The sequence below is a fragment of the Anolis sagrei genome, chromosome 1 (assembly GCF_037176765.1).
Source record: "Anolis sagrei isolate rAnoSag1 chromosome 1, rAnoSag1.mat, whole genome shotgun sequence".
Taxonomy (NCBI): Eukaryota; Metazoa; Chordata; class Lepidosauria; order Squamata; family Dactyloidae; genus Anolis; species Anolis sagrei.
Genome location: NC_090021.1, coordinates 204,686,352 through 204,706,080, shown reverse-complemented (window position 1 = coordinate 204,706,080; position 19,729 = coordinate 204,686,352). Strand labels below are relative to the sequence as shown.

The following is a 19,729-nucleotide window of genomic DNA, read 5'->3' as shown; positions in this document are numbered from 1 at the left end:
ACCTAGGAAAACCCTATCAAATACATGGGCTAATCATAAGCTTACATACAGGCAACTCGAAGACACATACACACAAGTATGGCTACGCAGTTCTCAAATTAGTCCACTAAGAACCTTTCTTGAAGTGTTGTATTAAAATTGTATATAAACATTCCCTATCTATCTATCTTGCGCGCACACACACCCATAATCAAAAATACAAAATTAAGTTGGGAATGGGGCAGATGAAGGGTGTGTGTTAGCTTAACATTATATAATCTTGGCCCCATGCAGATTTAGACCTAGGGATGGCATGGCCTATTGCACTTAAGTATACATTATATATAGAACATGAACATATATTTATCATATTCTGGGGCTATGTATTAGCTAGGTTCTATAGCATTGGGTGGGAAACATGCCATAAAAATATATGGCAATGAATTTGGTATGTGTACATAATTGATTGCATATAATTACAGTGGTAGAATGAAAGTGTCTAACACAAATATTTTGTTTCTTGAAGCAAGGGACAAGAAGACACCTGCCCCACATTTCTAACTTCACTTACAGGGGGTTTATCAGCAGCAATTTAGTAGTAGTAGTAGTAGTAGTAGTAATTTTATTGATTAGCCCTTAGGCCATATCACAATAAGAAACAGAACAACAAGGCCTGACAAGACCTGATCACACTTCACGTAGTAAGTTAAAATAAAACACTTATAATAATACAGTAAATACATATGATAAAACATGATAAAACTGATAAACTGATCAAGCTGAGTATATACATCATATTTCATTATCACCCCTACAATTTACCCCAATCAGCCCTACATACGTGGTTCTCAGACGTATTGTTTTGCTTAAGTACAGAGCTGTTTTATATGTTATTTTTGGGTCTTGGCCACACATAAAATATGTTGTTCTGATGTGAGAATCCCAATACATTGTCCGTTTGATATATGGACCAAGGTGGAAGTCTCTCACTTTTTGATACAATTTGCAATCAAATAATATGTGTGCTATATCCTCAATTTCAGGTGCCCCGCAGATGTATCTGATTTCACATTTGGCAATGGACAGCATAGTCCATTGCATAGGCAAGCTTAGGGGGCAGTTTGCCTGGCACACATAGCTCTGCAGTCCAACAGAAAGAATTGCTAGGAATGGTTGGGATACTTGGGGGAGTGGTGGGGGATTGTCAATGGATGCTTCCAAGCTGTGGAACTCTCTTCCATGGAAGGTTTAGTTGAACTACTCCCTCCTCTTCCTCCTCCTCTTTTCTTTAGACAGGCCTTTGATTTTTAACTTATAACAGCAAATGGGGCTTTTAATAAGGACATTGTGGATTGACTATTGAGTTATGATTGTGGTGAATGGGGTTCAAAGTTCTGCTCAGCCATGAAAACCCATTGGGTGATCTTGGACAAGTCATCTTCTCACAACCTCAGATAATGGCAAAAGCAAATGTACTACAAACAAATCTTGTCAAGAAAACCTTGTGAAAGGTTTAACTTAGGTTACTATAAATTGGAAACAGCTACAAATTGGAGGCACGTTTACAACACTGTGTATTTTATTAAGTTTTAAATTTGTTTTGAAATATATATATATATTACTTAAATCTTTTTTAAAAAATTATTGGCTAGAATTTTCTATGAGAGTTATAAATGGTTAACCTAGAATTATGTTTTTGTTACATGTTCACAATCCCTATATTGTCACTAATCTAGGGACTACATAAGGATCATGAGGCTCCCCACTTCCTGAGAAGCAGCCATTGCAATACATAAGGCGCTGTTCCCCTGTCAATCAGGAAGCAGCTGGCTGACATTTCCATCCCACGCCCCACCCACATGTGTAATCCCTGGAGCAAGAGGGAATTGCGATAGGGACCCTCCTTCTGTCTGCTGCCACAGTGATCACTCAGGGGAGGGGTAGGGAGATCAGACAGCTGCTTCCCAAGTGACACGGGAACAACCTACCATTTAGTACAGCAGCTGCTTCCCATTAAATGGAGTGAAGGGCAATCAGGCTGTGATTCACTGTCTCATACGATAACTACAGTGCTTACAACTCCTGTTATCTTTTGATTTTTGTATTAATAATTTTCATTTCAAAATTTTTGGAAACCATCTTATTTTGCCATAAGAGAAACTGAGTCTTTTGTGGGAGTTAGGCACTGGTCTAATACAGTTTGCTTGCTCTATCTACAGGCATGGGGCAGAGGGCGAACTCAGAACACTTCTGAGCAATGCTAGAAATTTGGGGTAGAATTTTCAGGTAGAATTTTTATTTGCAAAGGCAAGGTCTTTCTAAGGAGGGAGCTGCATATACTCCTAAGGAACCCAACCTTCTCAAAGTGGAGAAGTGACAACATGCACCTGGAATTCACCTGTGAAAGTCAACACACATTTCTCATGGGTGCATGAAGAGTGGAGTAATTGTCATTGCGTTCTGTTTGGAAAAGGAATGTTCCAGAATAAAGCAATATTAAAGAGGTGAGTAGAAAATGTATTTACATTGGACTGGTGAGTTATGAAAGAGGGGAAGAGAACTTTGGCTCTTCAGGTACCCTTTTTAATAGATTAGTGTAGCTTTCTTCCTCCCACTTAGTAGAGATGAAGAATTATAAACCTTTGTACAGTTAAATCGAGAAATAAGTATCTATCTGTTTCTAAATTATATTAAATTGAGACATTTCAAACTCTGCAACATTAAAACTATGATTAAGACACAATCTTCCTAAAATTGACAGCAATAAAAGTTTAAATTAAGAGACTACAAATTACTTACATCGCTAAAGAGCTTCTGCATTTTTGCACTGTGATCCAGGTAAGGTGTCAGAAACTTAGAGGTATCCACTTTTGTTCGTACAACCTTTTTTCTGACAGGAGCAGCCTTGTGACCTGTGTCTGTGGTTCCTGAAACATGTTTACTAGTTTCTGAAGTTCGCTTTGTGACCGTATATGGGGAAGATCCTGAGGTGTACGTTGTTTCAGTGATCTCAGTAATTATCTAAGAATGTGAGAAAATGTTAGGGGTATTCATTTCCATATTAGTACCATGGATCATAACCTTGGCTTCCTCTTCAATTTCTAGTAGTTCTAGAATATTCTTACATGCATGCACCTTTTCAAAAAATCCCTCCCTACTAGATGCCTTTACCTTTATGCAGAAATAGTCTTAGAGCACTTCTAGATTTCCTGTTCTAAAAAATACCAATCCCCACTTCCCCCACCCAACAATATTGACCATTAAATATGTAATAAAATGTTTTATTCTATGCTGCCAGTTTTATCTTGGCTTTACATTATGCTTCTTCTCTCATTGTTTTATTACATGGTTATTGTATTTAATGAATTTGGTATTTCCTTACAGTTCATGCATTACCCAAAGAACTGTAGTTAGTGAAGACAGCTTAAAGGTACATTAATTAAGAAACATATATAAATTTGTCCATAACATATCAGTCTTTTTCCTATTGTTGGAGCCCATTAGAGTTGGCTCATTGAATCAATGGGATGTTAGCTCACAATTCAATAATTGATTCAATGGGTCTACATTAAAACTTGAAAACCAGATAGAGCTCCTGGACCTTTAATGATTGTGTAGAAGAGGGGATTTTAGCAGTTATTGCATTTCAGGCAATCAGGTAACAAACAACATGTGCTGAAATCTTCTTTTCCACACAACCAACAAAGGCATAAAAAGCCTGTTCCAGTTTTCACTCTTGCAACTCTAGTATTAACCAGTTAGATCTTAGCCATCCTGTAAAGATATCAGGAAAAATCCATGGGTAGTATCATGTGGAAATAAAACTGAATCAATCTTTGAGTTAGTGATCTACTAGTTCAGTATTGGGTGGGATATGACACATCCATGGATGATCTTTTCCCATGTCCAATAAATTCTCCTTTCATCAGAAGAATGTGCTTGCTATATTAATATGCTACACGTCATCTGGATTTTGTTTTTGTCTGCGATTAAAATGAGAGGCTGCTTTCTAAATAAAGCATCCTGATTTTATTCATCAGCGGGGTTGGATTTCACAAGAGTTTGCCACACCAACATTCCACATGGAGAACCCCCATTGACATCAGGAGGAGTTCTGAAAGCAGGTCAGTGACAGAATAGGCTCAAAGGGCAAAAGCCCTCTTAATACACTTCTCTTTAAACATCACCTTGCTCAAATTAGTAAAATTACTTCAATATATGTGTGATCAAAGAATTATTCTGTAATAGTAATCCCTGTCTCTTTACCAAGCATTTGAACCACTAAGTCATGTTTTTGTAAAATATGCTCAAAGGATGACTTTGCATAAAAACTGTCCACCTGAAATGGGTGGACCTGAGATGGTACAGCCCATAAAAATAATTTTAAGCATCGGTGATAAAATCTATTAAAATATTTATATTTATTCTAAAGGTTATAATACATCATATGGCACAGAGGTACTCCCAACACTGTTAAGCAAAATATAAAAGAAAACGCATAAGTAAATATTTTATCTTGGTTCCAAATAGGTAATTCAAATAGTTTTAACACAAATATATAAGTCACAACAATCTTTACTTTTTAAGTATTGGAATGGAGAGTTTTCAAATATTTTTTTTCTTTTTGTTTTATTTTATAGACTTCATTATACTCACACAACCAAACATTTGAGATATGTTTACCCTGTGACTAAAGACATTCTTCAGCTTGGAAGGGGTTAAAATAAAAGTACCTTTGCTGAATAAATCATAATTTCAGATTCAGGTAATATTTTAGGGAACTGTTATGCCAGTCAACAAGAAATGAAAGATAGACAAATGATATTGAGAAAGTCATGTAAAAATGAATGACATCAAACAAACAAATGGAAACTGAACTGATATGAAGATGGACACAAAAGTTTGCAGAAGAGTTTTTTTCTGTACATGTCTTCATTTGGATCTTATCCTTATCCTTTTTTAAACATCTTTCTCATCATTTAGACATCCCAAAGGACAATTATTCATACCATTTTCTTTCAGTAAAAGTCTGACTATTAAAATATCAACATCAAAAGTTAAAGTCACACACAAAAACATTGCCAGGAATAGCCACTCCAGTCAGTGAAAAGTGAGTCACTAAAATGTGTAATACTGCCTCCATCAAACCTTTAAAAAACTAGATATTTTACATCTATTAAACAAATAAAAGAGTAAAGTGCAGCTACAATCTCTTGCACGTTAATGCCATCCAGAAAGCACAGACAGAGGAAAGGGAGGGAAAACATATTTGAACACAGTGTCCTAATCCGGATAAAACAAGCCATGTATCTTGTTTTTGGATTTGATATCCTATTGGATTATAGAAATGCTATGCGATTATTCAGTATTATGCACACAACAAAAACAAAACAAAAAACACCTCCCATTAAAGATGCATAAAAGATGAGGTATGAGCACAAATCAGAGAGGCCTTTACCTCGCCCGGTTCACCCTCCTCAATGACCTCTTCTTCAATGTAGTACTATAAACAAAGCAGAGAGCTCATTATTTTTCTCAAGATTACTCATAACAAGATTATTTTTCCTTTTGCCTTAGCGGTGGAGGGGAAACTTGTTTCAAGAAATCTACTGATGATATCAGTCTTCCATGACATTCTTAAAAACCTTCGAAGATCCCCACTAATATAGAAACAGATAAATATTTACAGATTTTTGTTCTACTGCATCAAAGAGCAATCTATGAACATAAATAGAATTTGCGGGTACAGATCAACAGAGGTATGCAATGTTGCAAAAACAACATTCCTTTTATATAAGTTAGATCTTGGGTTTTGTACATCACCAATTACCAAGGTCACACTTTTCGAGCTTTCCTAGCTATCTATAAATATACATTCAATTGAAAAAAAAATTACCAGAGGGGACATTTTTGCTGATATGGATAAAAGGATTTGGGGGAAATGAGAAATATAATTCACTAATTACTTCATCACACAGTTAGTTTTTAGTTGAGCCACGGAGCCCCATGCCATCGATCAGATGACATAGCCTCACTTCCAGCAGGGCTCCATGGCTCAACTGGGGCAGCAGCACCCTACAACACATGCTGGCAATACGGATATCTCCCCATGTAACATTAGGAACAATACAGCTAGCATGGGGGAAGCTTTGCTATTGGTGAGGCAAGGTGCAGGGCACTGGGACTTCCCCACTGCTTCACCAATTGGCCATGGAGAATGGCAAATTGGTGCAGGGTACCCCATCAATGTGATGAGGTCCTGAAAGATTTAAAGGTCAACTCTTGTATGTAGTTCATGTAAATCAATTTTAAATTACAAAAAAGTACAAAGTAAAGTCATTTGTTTGGTTTTTTTCCTATGTTACACTAATCAGAGATATGAGTACTTTGAAGAATAATTATGCACTATAAACAGGAATGAAGTCCAAATAGTTTTCCCAGATACCTATGGGTTGAGATAGATAGATATGGGGTTTTTTTGCAGACATATCATCTCAATCTCACAAAAGTGTTCTCGTCAGCACTATAGATCCTGCTGTATTCCTTGCTATGAGAGGGTAGTGTGGACAATGAGATAGTGTGTGTGGCCAGAGTCCAGTGGTACAAAATTTGCAGCAAAGACAATCGAAGATGTGATAGAGCACATCCTTGTTTTGATTACATGGCAATGTGGGCAACAAAGGGAGTTACTTAGCTGTCTCCATTGCATCCTCAAATAGCTGCCAAGCAGATCTCTTTCAATTGACTTGAGGATTTTTAACATTCCTGACAACAAACAGACTCCTGGATCCCTGACAACACCCTCTGCGACCTTTTGCAAAACATTTTGAAGCAAAAACAATTGTTGCCATTACAACCTTGATGGTGTTGGCATAGGAGATCGAGCTGAAGTACCTATTCAGTTGCAAGATATCATTTTTGAGGTTTGTTTTTTTTTGCGGGGAGGTAGCCTGATAATGTGGACAAGGGGCTCACAGTGTCCTAACCACATTCAGTCTAAATCCTTAATTGGAGCTCATGATAAACAAGATTTTGGGAAAGGTACTTAGGAAGGCTGTGGGGAAACAAAGGAATTTACTCTTGGGGATATGAAACACTCCCCTAATTTCCAGGACGGTCGAATAATACAAAGAGTGTGCATTGCCAAGTCAGACTACATATGATAATTAAACCAAGCATTCAGAATTATCATAAATATTTCTTCGTAGTTATTTGTTTCATTTATTGCACAGTATTGTGAAAATGAATCACTATAACCCAATATTATCTATTTTCACCCCTCTCATCCCCACTATAGCTTCATAGTTCCCATTGCATTGATGGAAAACTAAACAAAGAGATAGTACCATGTATGTGGCCCTAGATTTATACTAATTATTATAGAAGCTAATTAAATATAGGAAGAATTAAATCATAGCATATAAAAATGTGCAACTTTGCTTGGTCTGTATTGTTCTAATGTTCCTTTCTTAACTGACAAGGGGTATTGACCTCACTTCGGCCAATCTTTTTAAACTGATCACACTAAGGACCTCATCATGTGAAGGTCCATAAGCCTGGGGAAGCGGGGAACACTGTAGGGCAGTTCCCTTTACTGTTGGCATGACATTTCCATGCTGTTCTCGGCTCCCTTGTGTGCTGTCCCCAGCTTCTTCAATGAGGAGATGGGTAGTCACCCAACTCCTCGCGGCTCCCTCTTAGCATTTTGCTGGCATGCTTCCGGCACGGAGGCCAACGGAGCCCCAATGGAAGCAGCAGTGCGTTATTTGATGGTCTCCAGCAGACCCCATCCCAGCAGCACTCTAAAAGGGGGAAACCACCCATCTGATGAGGTCATAAGTCATTTTCACAAAGTAAGAGACCTTCCACTCTACACTTCTGCTCTAACTCCATGGCAAGATCCTATAGAATTCTGGAATTTTCAGTTCAGGGAAGGGTTAAAATCCTAAGAAATTCAAAGGGTTACCCTAAGTTAACTAAGGCAATTGAATGCACATATTTAAAATTCTTGACCAAAGAGATCCTCTGACCACAAGATTACATAGGATGCTATGGAAGTTAAAATGGGACCAGTGTTATAGTTATATAATGTGGAAGATGCCCCAGGGACTCCAAATTTCTACAGAAGTTTTTTTGAAAATGGAACCAGAAATGAACTTTTGATCTAACTATGAAGCCCATTTTATGAAGACTCGGCCAACTTCAGTGCAAAGAGTGTTTACTGGTAGTTGGTTGTAAGGAGGACATTAAGTTATCTAGACGGAAGAAAGACTGCTGATTCCACATTCCACTATAGTTGTGGCCAGTGGTTCCAACCACTGCAGGGTGAAAAATTTACTCTCCCTCAGTTGCTGTGAGTTGAACGGGGCCCTATATGCCTCTGACAAGGGTAACGGCTCCTGGAGGGATCCCAAACTACACTGGTTTTCCGTACTTTGATCCAGCAATCCACATGCTGAACTTCATATTCCCACAGTGTTATAGAATATGCTGTTGTCTAATTCAACAGGACTTGTCACAAGGATGGAAAAATCTCAGATATGTTGCTTAGTTCTGACCCATTCTCATGGGACATATTAACAAAGACTGCATCCACTGAAACTGGACACACTAAGGCAAACCCTATCATTGCTCAGCCATTATATCTTATTGGGGCCTTACTTCCCATATAGACAAAACATTCAATGTCTTGGTGAAAAGGGAATCAGGAGAGATTGTTGTTGTTTATTCGTTCAGTCACTTCCGATTCTTTGTGACCTCATGGACCACCCCATGCCAGAGCTTCCTGTTGGCCATCACCACCCCCAGCTCCTTCAGAGTCAAGCCCGTCACTTCAAGAATACCTTCCGTCCATCTTGCCCATGGTCAGCCCCTCTTCCTTTTTCCTTCCATTTTCCCCAGCATCATTGTCTTCTCTAAGCTTTCCTGTTTTCTCATTATGTGGCCAAAGTACTTCATCTTTGCCTCTAATATCCTTCCCTTGAATGAACATTCGGGCTTTATTTCCTGAAGTATGGACTGGTTGGATCTTCTTGCAGTCCAAGGCACTCTCAGAATTTTCCTCCAACACTACATTTCAAAAGTGTCTATCTTCCTTTGCTCAGCCTTCCTTATGGTCCAGCTCTCACATCCATAGGTTACTATGGGGAATATCATTGCTTTAACTATGTGGATCTTCGTTGCCAGTATGATGTCTCTACTCTTCAATATTTTATCGAGATTGGTCATTGCTCTCCTCCCAAGAAGTAAACATCTTCTGATTTCCTGGCTGCAGTCTGCATCTGCAGTCATCTTCGCACTTAGAAATACAAAGTCTGTCACTGCCTCCACGTTTTTTCCCTCTATTTCCCAGTTATTGATCAATCCAGTTGCCATAATCTTGGGTTTTTTATGTTTAACTGCAACCCAGCTTTTGCACTTTCTTCTTTTACCTTGGTTAGAAGTCTCCTCAGCTCCTCCTCACTTTCAGCCATCAAAGTGGTGTCATCTGCATATCTAAGGTTAATGTTTCTTCCAGCAATTTTTACCCCAGCCTTGCATTCGTCAAGCCCCGCACATCGCATGATTTGTTCTGCATACAAGTTGAGTATACAACCCTGCTGTACGCCTTTCCCAATCTTGAACCACTCTGGTGTTCCATGGTCAGTTCTTACTGTTGCTACTTGGTCATTATACAGATTCCTCAGGAGAGAGACAAGGTGGCTTGGAATCCCCATACCACCAAGAACTTGCCACAATTTGTTATGATCCACACAGTCAAAGGCTTTAGAATAGTCAATTAAACAGAAATAGGTTTTTTTCCCCTGAAACTCCCTGCCTTTCTCTATTATCCAGCGGGTATTGGCAATGTGATCTCTCATTCCTCTGCCTTTTCTAAAGCCAGCTTGTATATCTGGTAACTCTCTCTCCATGTATTGCTGGAGTCTTCCTTTCAGGATCTTGAGCATTACCTTACTGCCATGTGAAATAAGTGCCATTGTATGAAAGTTTGAGCATTCTTTAGCATTTCCCTTTTTTGGTATGGAGATATAAGTGGATTTTTTACAATCTGATGGTCAGTCTTGTGTTTTCTATATTTGCTGGCATATGGAATGCAGCACCTTGACACTATCCTCTGTCAAGACTTCAAACAGTTCAGCTAGAATCCCGTCGTCTCCTGCTGCCTGTTATTAGCAATCCTTCTTAAGGCCCATTCAACCTCACTCCTCGGGATTTCTGGTTCTAATTCACTCACCACACCGTCAAAACTATCCTTGATATTGTTATCCTTTCTATACAGATCTTCTGTATAGTCTTGCCACCTTCTCTTGATCTCTTCAGCTTCTGTTAGGTCTTTGCCATCTTTTTTTTTATCATGCCCATTTTTGCCTGAAATTTACCTCTGTTGTTTCTAATTTTCTGCAAGAGGCTCTTGTCCCTCCTATTCTATTGTCTTCTTCCGCTCCCATGCATTGCTTGTTTAAAAATAGTTCCTTATCTCTTCTGGCTAACCTCTGGAATTGTGCATTCAATTGGGCATATCTCCCCCTATCACTGTTTCCTTTTGCTTTCCTTCTTTCTTGGGCTACTTCCAGTGCCTCAGCAGACAACCATTTTGCCTTCTTAGTTTTCAGGAGAGATTACTCCTCATGTTTTTGGGCATCATGTGTCTGTGACTGGGACTTAGGCATATACAAATGGGAAAATAGCCATGTCTATGAGTGTGTGAGCTTTAAAAAGAGTAAAGAGAAAATATAAAGGAAGACATGGAAGAAAATTTGGATATAGATGTAGCCATAATAGTTTATTGAGAACAGTGCTCATGGATGTAAATATATGTCTGCATGCATAAGTGTGGGGTATATGTTTGCCAGACTAGTTTTAAGAAAACATACACAGAAAAATATGGGAGCACAGACATGTCCTTTTTCTTTGTGGCCTACTAACCAACTTAAAATTGGCAGTGTGGCTATCACATCTAGAAAAAAGGTTTTGTATCCTTTGACCTAAAGTACAAGGAGATGTCCTAAAGGAAACATCCAGGCTATTTTTAAGAGCTCTCTATTGCATGCCCTTTGAAATACTATTTTGGCTTCTTATCATAAAATGCTTCTCTGCTCAGCAATACCTCAGATTTGTTTCTGAACCTAAATATCTTTCATACAGAGTAAAACTATTTGAGTAATGTGTAAATAGCAAACAGAGATGACAGCTAGACCTATTTTTACTGTTTCTGGAAAGGGCTAAGTAGATTAAAATTAATACCCATTGCAATTGCTATTTTGTTCATAACTCTTTACTGCGAAAGCCCCAGAGCCTCCACATAGAGAAGCCTTCATGCAGCAAGACCGGCTGAGTTTTGCTTCAGGAGGCTTCTCAGAAAGGTAGTTTCCTAAATCAGTAGATCATTCACACTACCCAGTTGTAATGCTATGGCTCTACTTAGGTTGCATCCTAAAGAATTTCAGGAATTTTAGTGTTCTGGCTGAGAACTCTAAATGCTCCTCACTAAACTGCAAATTCTGAAGATTTCAGAGGATGGACCCATGAACATAGAAGCATAGCATTATAGTTGTATAGTTAAGGATCCTAAAAACCTGTAACAGTTTCTTTTTTAAAAAATGAAACCAGAAACTTCAATGACTTTCCCGTTTTGATGCTACAAAAAAAAAAGAAGCATTTCAAGGTCGGGCACAGTCCATGATATACCAAAATTGGCCCAGACTGATAGAACAGTGGTCCTCAGTGTTTTGGCCTACAACTCCCAGGAATCCCAGTCAGTTTACCAGCTGTTAGGATTTCTGGGAGTTGAAGGCCAAAACATCTGGGACCCACAAGTTGAGAACCACTATGATAGAAGGTGCCTCCCTTCCTCTCTCATACATCAACAACTCATGGTTTGGACCAACATTTTGTTTTCCTCAAGGATGAAACAGATGCTTCTAAGGACCAAGGACCTTTTCACATGGGCTCAAATTCAGCAGCGTTGAGGGTTTTTTCTACTTTGGCCACCCCCCCCCCCCGGGTCCCATCACACACCAGAAAAGTACTTCCAGGGCAGTTCCGGGGCTGAACTGTTTCAAAAACCCTGCCACTGCTGAAAAATTACCGACGATGCATGACAGGAGGCTTCCCATCTTTCCATAAGAAAACATGGATTAAGCTGGCTTAAAGAGGCTTTCTCCCTTATGATAAGGTAGGGGGGAAGCCGGGACAGCGTGAGGCACTGGGCAACAGGTCCCCACACCCCCTGGGCGGATGGCCACTGGCATCACCACAATCCCCAGTGATATTGGACAATTCCAGCAGCACATGTAAAGAAGTCCTAAGAGAATCCTTTAAAGGAAGGAGCAAGATGGCAGATGTCTGGAGAAAGTACAATTTAAAAGAAAACTGTGTGATATAAAACGATGAAAAACAGACAGTGAAAAGAGAATGGCAATGAATACCAGACAGACACATGGTAGATATGATTACATAAAAATATGGTATTTCCTGTTATCACAAATCTTTGGTTGTGACATCAGGATTGATGACATTTGTTTATTTTTTTAAAGGAGTAGAATGTTATTGCTAAACAACAGATTTGCATTAAAAGTAATTTGTGAACCTTAAGGTTAAAAGCTGTTGCAAAGAGTAGAGGAGATCATTGAGTTATTTAAGAGTTCCCAAGATGGACTAAGGTGTCAGCATTTTCCACTCTACTCAGAGAAGGGGATGTTTCCTTTTTTGATGAGTTAAGGTACAGTACTTGCATAGACTTATGAATAAGTTGACCTTGGATTAGTCAATTTTTTTGTCTAAAATTGATAGACAAATACATTATATGCAAAATTTCTTCTCCCAAAGTTACAAATCTCAATGTATAGGGTTTTGTTTTTGTTTTGTTTTTTGAAATTTCATAAATGTCTTCCTTTTTAACCATCAGTTCCAAGGAAGAAAGACTGACATTATTGCCTGTCATTGCCATACACTTTTGACAATTCAGTTTACTGCAGTTTTGCTGAGAGTATCCAAACAGCCTCAGGAGGATGAGCATAAAGGTGGTATCCATTTATATAACAGTCCGACTGAGGCATCAGCATGTGAGACAGTAGCATGTAAGAAGCCAGAGTTTTCAATTCCTGGAGGATTACTTGCCAATGTTTCTTTTAAATAGTGCATCCACATTTCTTAAGACAAAAAAGTAGTAATTTAAACATTTGGGTCTTACCTCCACCACCTCCTCATATTCTTCTACTTCTGCCATGTTTGCAGAGTAGCTGTCACCTACTCACTGGCCACAAAATAGGAAAAATGAACATCAATATAATGAAGTAGTGTTGCTTACTAGCAGTCCTCAAAGCTGTCTTAGCATGCATCCGAGTAGTGTTAAGAAATGTCACAAAGCAAACTCTGAAATGTTATGTATAACTTCTCAAACAATAGAGGATAAAATATATATTATTACCAAAAATGCATTATTTCCCCATTTTAATAGCAATGCCTTCCAAATTATAAAACTAATATAATTTTCCAAACAAATAAAAAAATATTTAATCTGAATTCTAGAACGATGGTTGCTTGCTATAAGTCTTTGATTTTATATAACATGGCATTTTTTTCTCCTTTCTGGCAACATCTTATAGTCTAGACCAGGGGTCCTCAAACTAAGGCCCAGGGGCCGGATGCGGCCCTCCAAGGTCATTTACCCAGCCCTCGCTCAAGGTAAAATGACTTGAAAGCACACAACAATAACAACGACAATCCCTTCTCATCAGCAAAAGCAGGCCCACACTCCTCATTGAAATACTAATAAGTTTATATTTGTTAACATTTTTCTTCATTTTAATTATTGTATTGTTTTTAAGTGGTTTTTTGCACTACAAATAAGATATGTGCAGTGTGCATAGGAATTCACACATGTTTTTCAAATTATAATCTGGCCCTCCAACTGTGACCTGGCCCTCTGTTTAAAAGGTTTGAGGACCCCAGATATATTGGTATGTAAATAAAACAGGTAGAAAAACCAAACATTAATTATAATAAAAAGCATTTGCAAGACTAACTAAACAGGCCGATTTTCCCTTTTTGGGGAGTACAGCTGAAGCATTTTCTGCTGAGTCCACTGTAAACACTGCACACAGGTGCTAACAGATTTGTGTAAATGGATAGTGTACAGAAACTTGTTACTGTTGCCAAATTTTTGCAACCCCAACATTGAGCTATGGGGACCCCATTTGGGGTTGAAAGCCACAGTTTAAGAAGCAGTGCTCTAGACAACCAAATTTTAGCCTTTTACCCATATTGTTAGACCTTTTAAAGGATTTTATATTGTTTCAAATTATAGAAAAGTTAATATGATAGCTTAATGATTTGAGTTTAAAATAAACTTTTAAATTTCACTTTTGTATCATCAGGTTTTCAATTGCATCTGGTTTTAATGTTGTAAGTAGCCTTGAGTCTCTTGTCAGGAAAAAGAGTTGTAATAAAATAAAATAAAATAAAATAAAATAAAATGTAATTATCAAGACATTGATTCCCTCCACATTTTAGTCATGCCTATTTATTTATTTCTGTATTTATTTATTTATTTATTGTTGGGGCTGCTATTGCTAATGTATATTAGATTATGACATTCACTTTTCACATTCTCTGGACTATGATGCAGCAACAACCTTTTAGCCTTACATTCCTTTAGTTGCCCAGAGCTGTGAGGATCCTGTGGTGCTTATAATTAGATCTAATGTGCTGATATGTCAGTAAGCAATGTTCTGAAGGTGAATGAAATAGTGAGTTAGAACATGCATCTATTCATTTTTGCATTACAGATGTGTGCAAAACACACTAGATAACTGTTTTGAAGTATATTGCTTAAACAGAATGTGTTGCATGAGGAATGTGGTTCCACTATGAAACACTGACCTAAACCAATGACCTATTATTAGCCCCAATTAAAGCAGAAGTATTGAATTGATCAGATTTACCTAACTGTTGACTCACCATTCAGGAATTGATCCTATGGGTCTATGGGCCCTTCCTACAGACATCAGATTGGCCCCCTCCTATCTGGCATTCCGGAAGAGAGTGAAGACCTGGCTCTTCGAACAGGCTTTCAACTAAGCAGTGCAATTGATTGACTATTAGAATATGGATTAATGGACAATGAGAGTGGATGCTGATTCTATTGATGAGACGTGATGGATTGTTATTTTGTTTATTGTTGTATTGATGTTCTTTTGTTAATTAATTGATATTGCTGTTTTAATTGACTAATGATCTGTTTTGTACTGTTGAATTGGTTGTTAACCGCTCTGAGTCGCCTGAGGGCTGAGAAGAGCGGTATACAAGTGAAGTAAATAAATAAATAAATAAATATTCTAGTTGGGACTAACCAACAGAATTAAGTAATTCTAGCTGAGTCTAGTAGAGCTGAGATACACATCTCATATATTGTATACCAAAGCAAGAGCTTCTGAGAGGAGAGAGGAATCATCAACAGCATTCTGCTAGCAGTAGCTTTCAACATAAGGCAAAATCTAAGCAGCAGATAATTTAAACCACATTAATCTTTCATGGGTGGAACATAATTCTGGTGCTTGAGATAGCAGCCAGAATGCTTTGAACGGCCTCAATGCCAGTTCATTTAGATCAGTGGTTCTCAACCTGTGGGTCTCCAGGTTTTTTGGCTTACAGCTCCCAAAAATCCCAGTTTACCAGCTGTTAGGATTTCTGGGGGTTGAAAGCCAAACATCTGAGGACCAACAGGTTGAGAACCACTGATTTACATTACGGTGGGATATCCCAGTTATGGTGTCACAGAACAGGATGTTACAGGATTAATGCAGCAAAAGATACTTGGCCAAGGTCTGAGATCTGGGAGTTGCAAAGTGATGGAGCGGTATCACCCAATCACTGTAATGCAATTAGAAAAAGAAATAGTAGCTTGACCACATACCATGAGGAAATTTTATTTCTAAATGGCCAGCCAGTGAGACTAATATAAAATGGAAGAGTCTGTTTTTCTTTCCATCTGCCTAAGGAAGATAATTGCTTATGTACACATAAATGGCAGCTGGACTAATACCAAATTTTTGTGGATTAATAATATTTAGGTTATATTCCAACCATAGTTTTCTTGATGTGTTTGCTTTTGTTTGTTTGTTGGTATTTTGTAGTTATAATTTTCACCATTCCAAAAATATTTGCTAATGAGCAATTCCTAAGTTCTGTGACCTAAATCCAGTGGTTAAATCCAGCTAGGACACATTTGCCAGAATGTTAGACACTTAGGTACATTTTGTTAATTTAGTGAGTTTTCTCTCGTTAAGACTGCCTTTTGTACTTAAATCCCTTTAAAAACATTTATTAAATTAATTGTGATCTACTTTGGAAAGTTATTCTAACCAAAACATCATTCCAGCACATATACAAACATTAAATCACACCAGAAAATTGATTTCAAATGACCTCAAGTGAATGAAGCTAATGTCTCTCTTCCCACCATTGGCCTTTACAGATGCTCCCTTTGTTTACTTCTGTGGATTTTTTCCTTACGTTATCTTCAAACCTAGAAAATATCAGAACATTTGTAGCCATAGGGTACAAACAAAATGAATAAATTAACTCATTGGCATGAATTTGTCAGTGAGCTCTGAAACATTCAGTGCTTGCCACAAGGGACTGCAGCCCATTTCTGATGCAGGCAAGAGGATGAAGGCTTGCAACAGCTGCTTCCTCGTAGTTCAAAGATATTCGCTCTGTAAGCTAATACTTTGGTGCGATTGGCTGGTTTTGTTTAGCTAGCTAAACTACAATTCCTTCTGAGGCAAGTAGCAATCCAGTACCATGAGTTAAATTTAGGCACATCATGTATCTTTCTAAAGCCATTTTGCTCAGTCAAGGTAAAATAAAATAAGATTTTAAAAATTAAAAAACTGGCCAACTTCTGAGAAGTATTTTGTTAAGGATAGGATCTACTTCGGCAAAGGGACAACTGTTTTTACCTATTCTCTATGTTACCTTTCACCTCTTCATGCTTTGAAATTTCAAAGTAATGAATGATTTCTGCCACTGAGTAGGATAATTGAGCATTACATGGGGGAAAGTGCAAAATACATGGACTCTGGTGAAAGTCCAAAAGCCAGAAAGCCCTTCAAGAAACAAACTACCAGTCTGGCAAATATCTGATGTACAGAAAAACAAAATTCAAACAAATTTGAAAAGCAAAAACAACTATGGGCTTACCAGCAATCTTTAAATAAATTTCCTTAGCAGCAAAGCCTCTCCAACTGTCCTTCCTCCTGAGAAACGCTGGGCAAAAGCAGCTTTAGTCTGATGCACCAGCTCCTAAATTATCATGTGGTTGCAGGAGCCAATGAGGTTGGGCTTCGATCAAGTTTCAGATACTAAATATACTTGGTGACCCTCTGGAAGACCACCTGTTCAGCAACCCCACAAAGAAATGTAAAGCCTCATATACAGCTCATTCGTCTACTTTCTGTCCCAAATCAAAACATAGCAAGGGCATCAACTTAATGAAATGATCATCTTTCTATGAAATATTTAGTTTTTATAGCTTGATGAAATTCAAGAGGATATCCTGGGGCTGGAAGAGTGGCACATGCACATTCTTTCTTTACAGAGCACAGCAGCTTCTCTGCTCTGGATGGTTTATATATGTTGCTTGGCATGTGGAAGATTAATGGGATTAGCCAGTCAGGAGTGGGGTACTTAGTGCATTGTTCCCCCTTTGGTCATTGAAGTTGGAGAAAACTAAAATAGGAAGGTGGACTGTGGATACAGAATACAGAAGAGTGCTTGCTCTCATGTGGCATTCCAGAAGGAATGCCAGATTTAGGCTGTTAACATGGAGAACCTAATGTTCTGGTAACTGTAGCCACTGGCTGTCTGCTTCCCCATGCATGATGTTGACTTGGACAATTTAGGAATCATCTTATAAATTAATCATGGGTGTGATTATGACTAAAAGCACCATGAAGGAACTGACCAGACATGCATGATTGGTCAGTTTTTCAATATTCTTCTCAGGGAAATGACCTAAGATAGTAGTTCCTAAAACATGGATAACCAGATGTCGTTAGACTACAGTTCGTAGAATCCCTTACTATAGGCTATACCAATGACAGCTTCTGAAAAGTTAAGTCCAATCAAATATGGGGATCCCAGGATCAGAACCCAGAGCAATGCTTCTCAACCTTTTTGATGTAGGGGACTGGTATCAGTACCAGATTTGTGGATTTTGACTGTCTTTTTCCTGTTTTCGTTCTCTTTTTTGGAAATTCCACGAACCAGCAACCAATTGCTCATGTATGAACACTGATCCATAGGATACACTGGACTACCATGGACTACCATCTCAAGTTGCTCTAGGGCAGTGGTTCTCAACCTGTGGGTCCCCAAATGTTTTGGCCTTCAACTCCCAGAAATCATAACTTCTGGTAAACTGGCTGGGATTTCTGGGAGTTGTAGGCCAAAATACCTGGGGACCCACAGGTTAAGAACCACTGCTCTAGGGCATTCCACTCTCAAAGGTGTTCCAGTGGGTATGGCTTTTTCTGTTAGAAGTCACTTGTAACTTGCCAACAGACTTCAATTTCCATACAAACAGGAGGTTATAAAAATAGATTGGATTGTAAAAATATATGGACCCATTGCTAAACTTTGCTACATGCTCTTTTGATTTGGTTCAGTGATTTACTTGTGCCATTTAAGGAAAGGCAAAAAAGAAAGGCATGAACAAAAATATCAACCACGTGGTATTTATATAATTTTAAAGTAGATGATGAACACATTAAGATAGTGATAGGTTTTAGATACCTTGGCTCAGTCATTTGTCAAAATGGAGACAGTAGTCAAGAAATTAGAAAATGGCTGGGATTTAGAAAAGCAGCTATGAAGAGAGTAAACAGGGTCTTGAAGTGTATCACTGAATACAAAAGTTGGGATTTTCCATGCCATCTTATTTCTAGTTTATTTGCATGGTTGTTGAATCTGGACAGTAAAGAAAGCTCAGGGGAAGAAAATCAACTCACTTGAAATGTTGGAGAGCAGTCCTACAATAATGCTAAAAAGACAAATTAATGGGTGCTAGAAAAAAGCCAAGCTCAAATTCCCCCTCGTAGCAAAGGTAACTAAAATGAGAGTGTCACCTTTTGGCCTCATCAGGAGCATAAAAGACTCACTAGAAAAGATGCTAATGCTTTGTAAAGTAGAAAGTAATAGGAAAAGAGGAATGCTGTATTACAGATGGATAGACCCAGATAAGCCATAGCTCAGAGTATGCAAGACCTGACAGGGTAACTTGGGATAACTTATTCACATGTTCTCCATGCATCAAAGTCAACTTGACAGTAATTAAACAACAGCTGTGACCACTTTCCTTATAGTTATACCGAATATAACTATATTGGCCTCTATTTTCTTATTTTTCCCCTTGAGAACTGTTGCAGTGTGAGCAGCAAGTTAGTAACTCCTCAGTCAAACTCACATTAGAGCCATGGCTGACCATCTCTCCAGCTGCAGTAGAACAACAGGAAACTTTGTGCATGCCAATTTAACCTGAACACAACTATCAAGAAGGGGATAATAACACTGCACAAGCAGCTTAAAGTTATTTCAAAGTTTTTGTTTGTTTGTTTTGAATAATGTCCTCCCCTGGTTGACCTCAGCTTTAAAATCAGTGCCTTACACACTGGCTAGTCTCTCAAGGCCTGGAATTAATTGTGGGCATGAGACACACATTTGAGTGACACCACAGTACTTGAAGATG

The 19,729-nt window shown here is 38.3% G+C and overlaps 1 protein-coding gene across 26 annotated transcripts in view; it reads right to left on the bottom strand.

Annotated features, from left to right (window-relative positions):
* The window catches only part of NEB (nebulin), a 188,575-nt gene extending 171,297 nt beyond the window's left edge, over nucleotides 1–17,278 (bottom strand). For 24 of the 26 annotated variants that reach the window (XM_060776678.2, XM_060776715.2, XM_060776799.2 and 21 more), the window contains exons 1-5: nucleotides 17,185–17,277; nucleotides 16,408–16,507; nucleotides 13,172–13,234; nucleotides 5,438–5,482; nucleotides 2,779–3,000 (exon numbers count right to left, since the gene is read on the bottom strand). In XM_060776678.2, coding sequence (XP_060632661.2) covers nucleotides 2,779–3,000; nucleotides 5,438–5,482; nucleotides 13,172–13,207 — 303 coding nt within the window. In that variant the 5' untranslated portion in view covers nucleotides 13,208–13,234; nucleotides 16,408–16,507; nucleotides 17,185–17,277. Of the gene's footprint in view, nucleotides 1–2,778; nucleotides 3,001–5,437; nucleotides 5,483–13,171; nucleotides 13,235–16,407; nucleotides 16,508–17,184 lie in introns of all 26 variants that reach the window. The other 2 variants (XM_060776842.2, XM_060776696.2) reach the window with 2 other exon arrangements.
* Nucleotides 17,279–19,729: the final 2,451 nt, after the last annotated feature.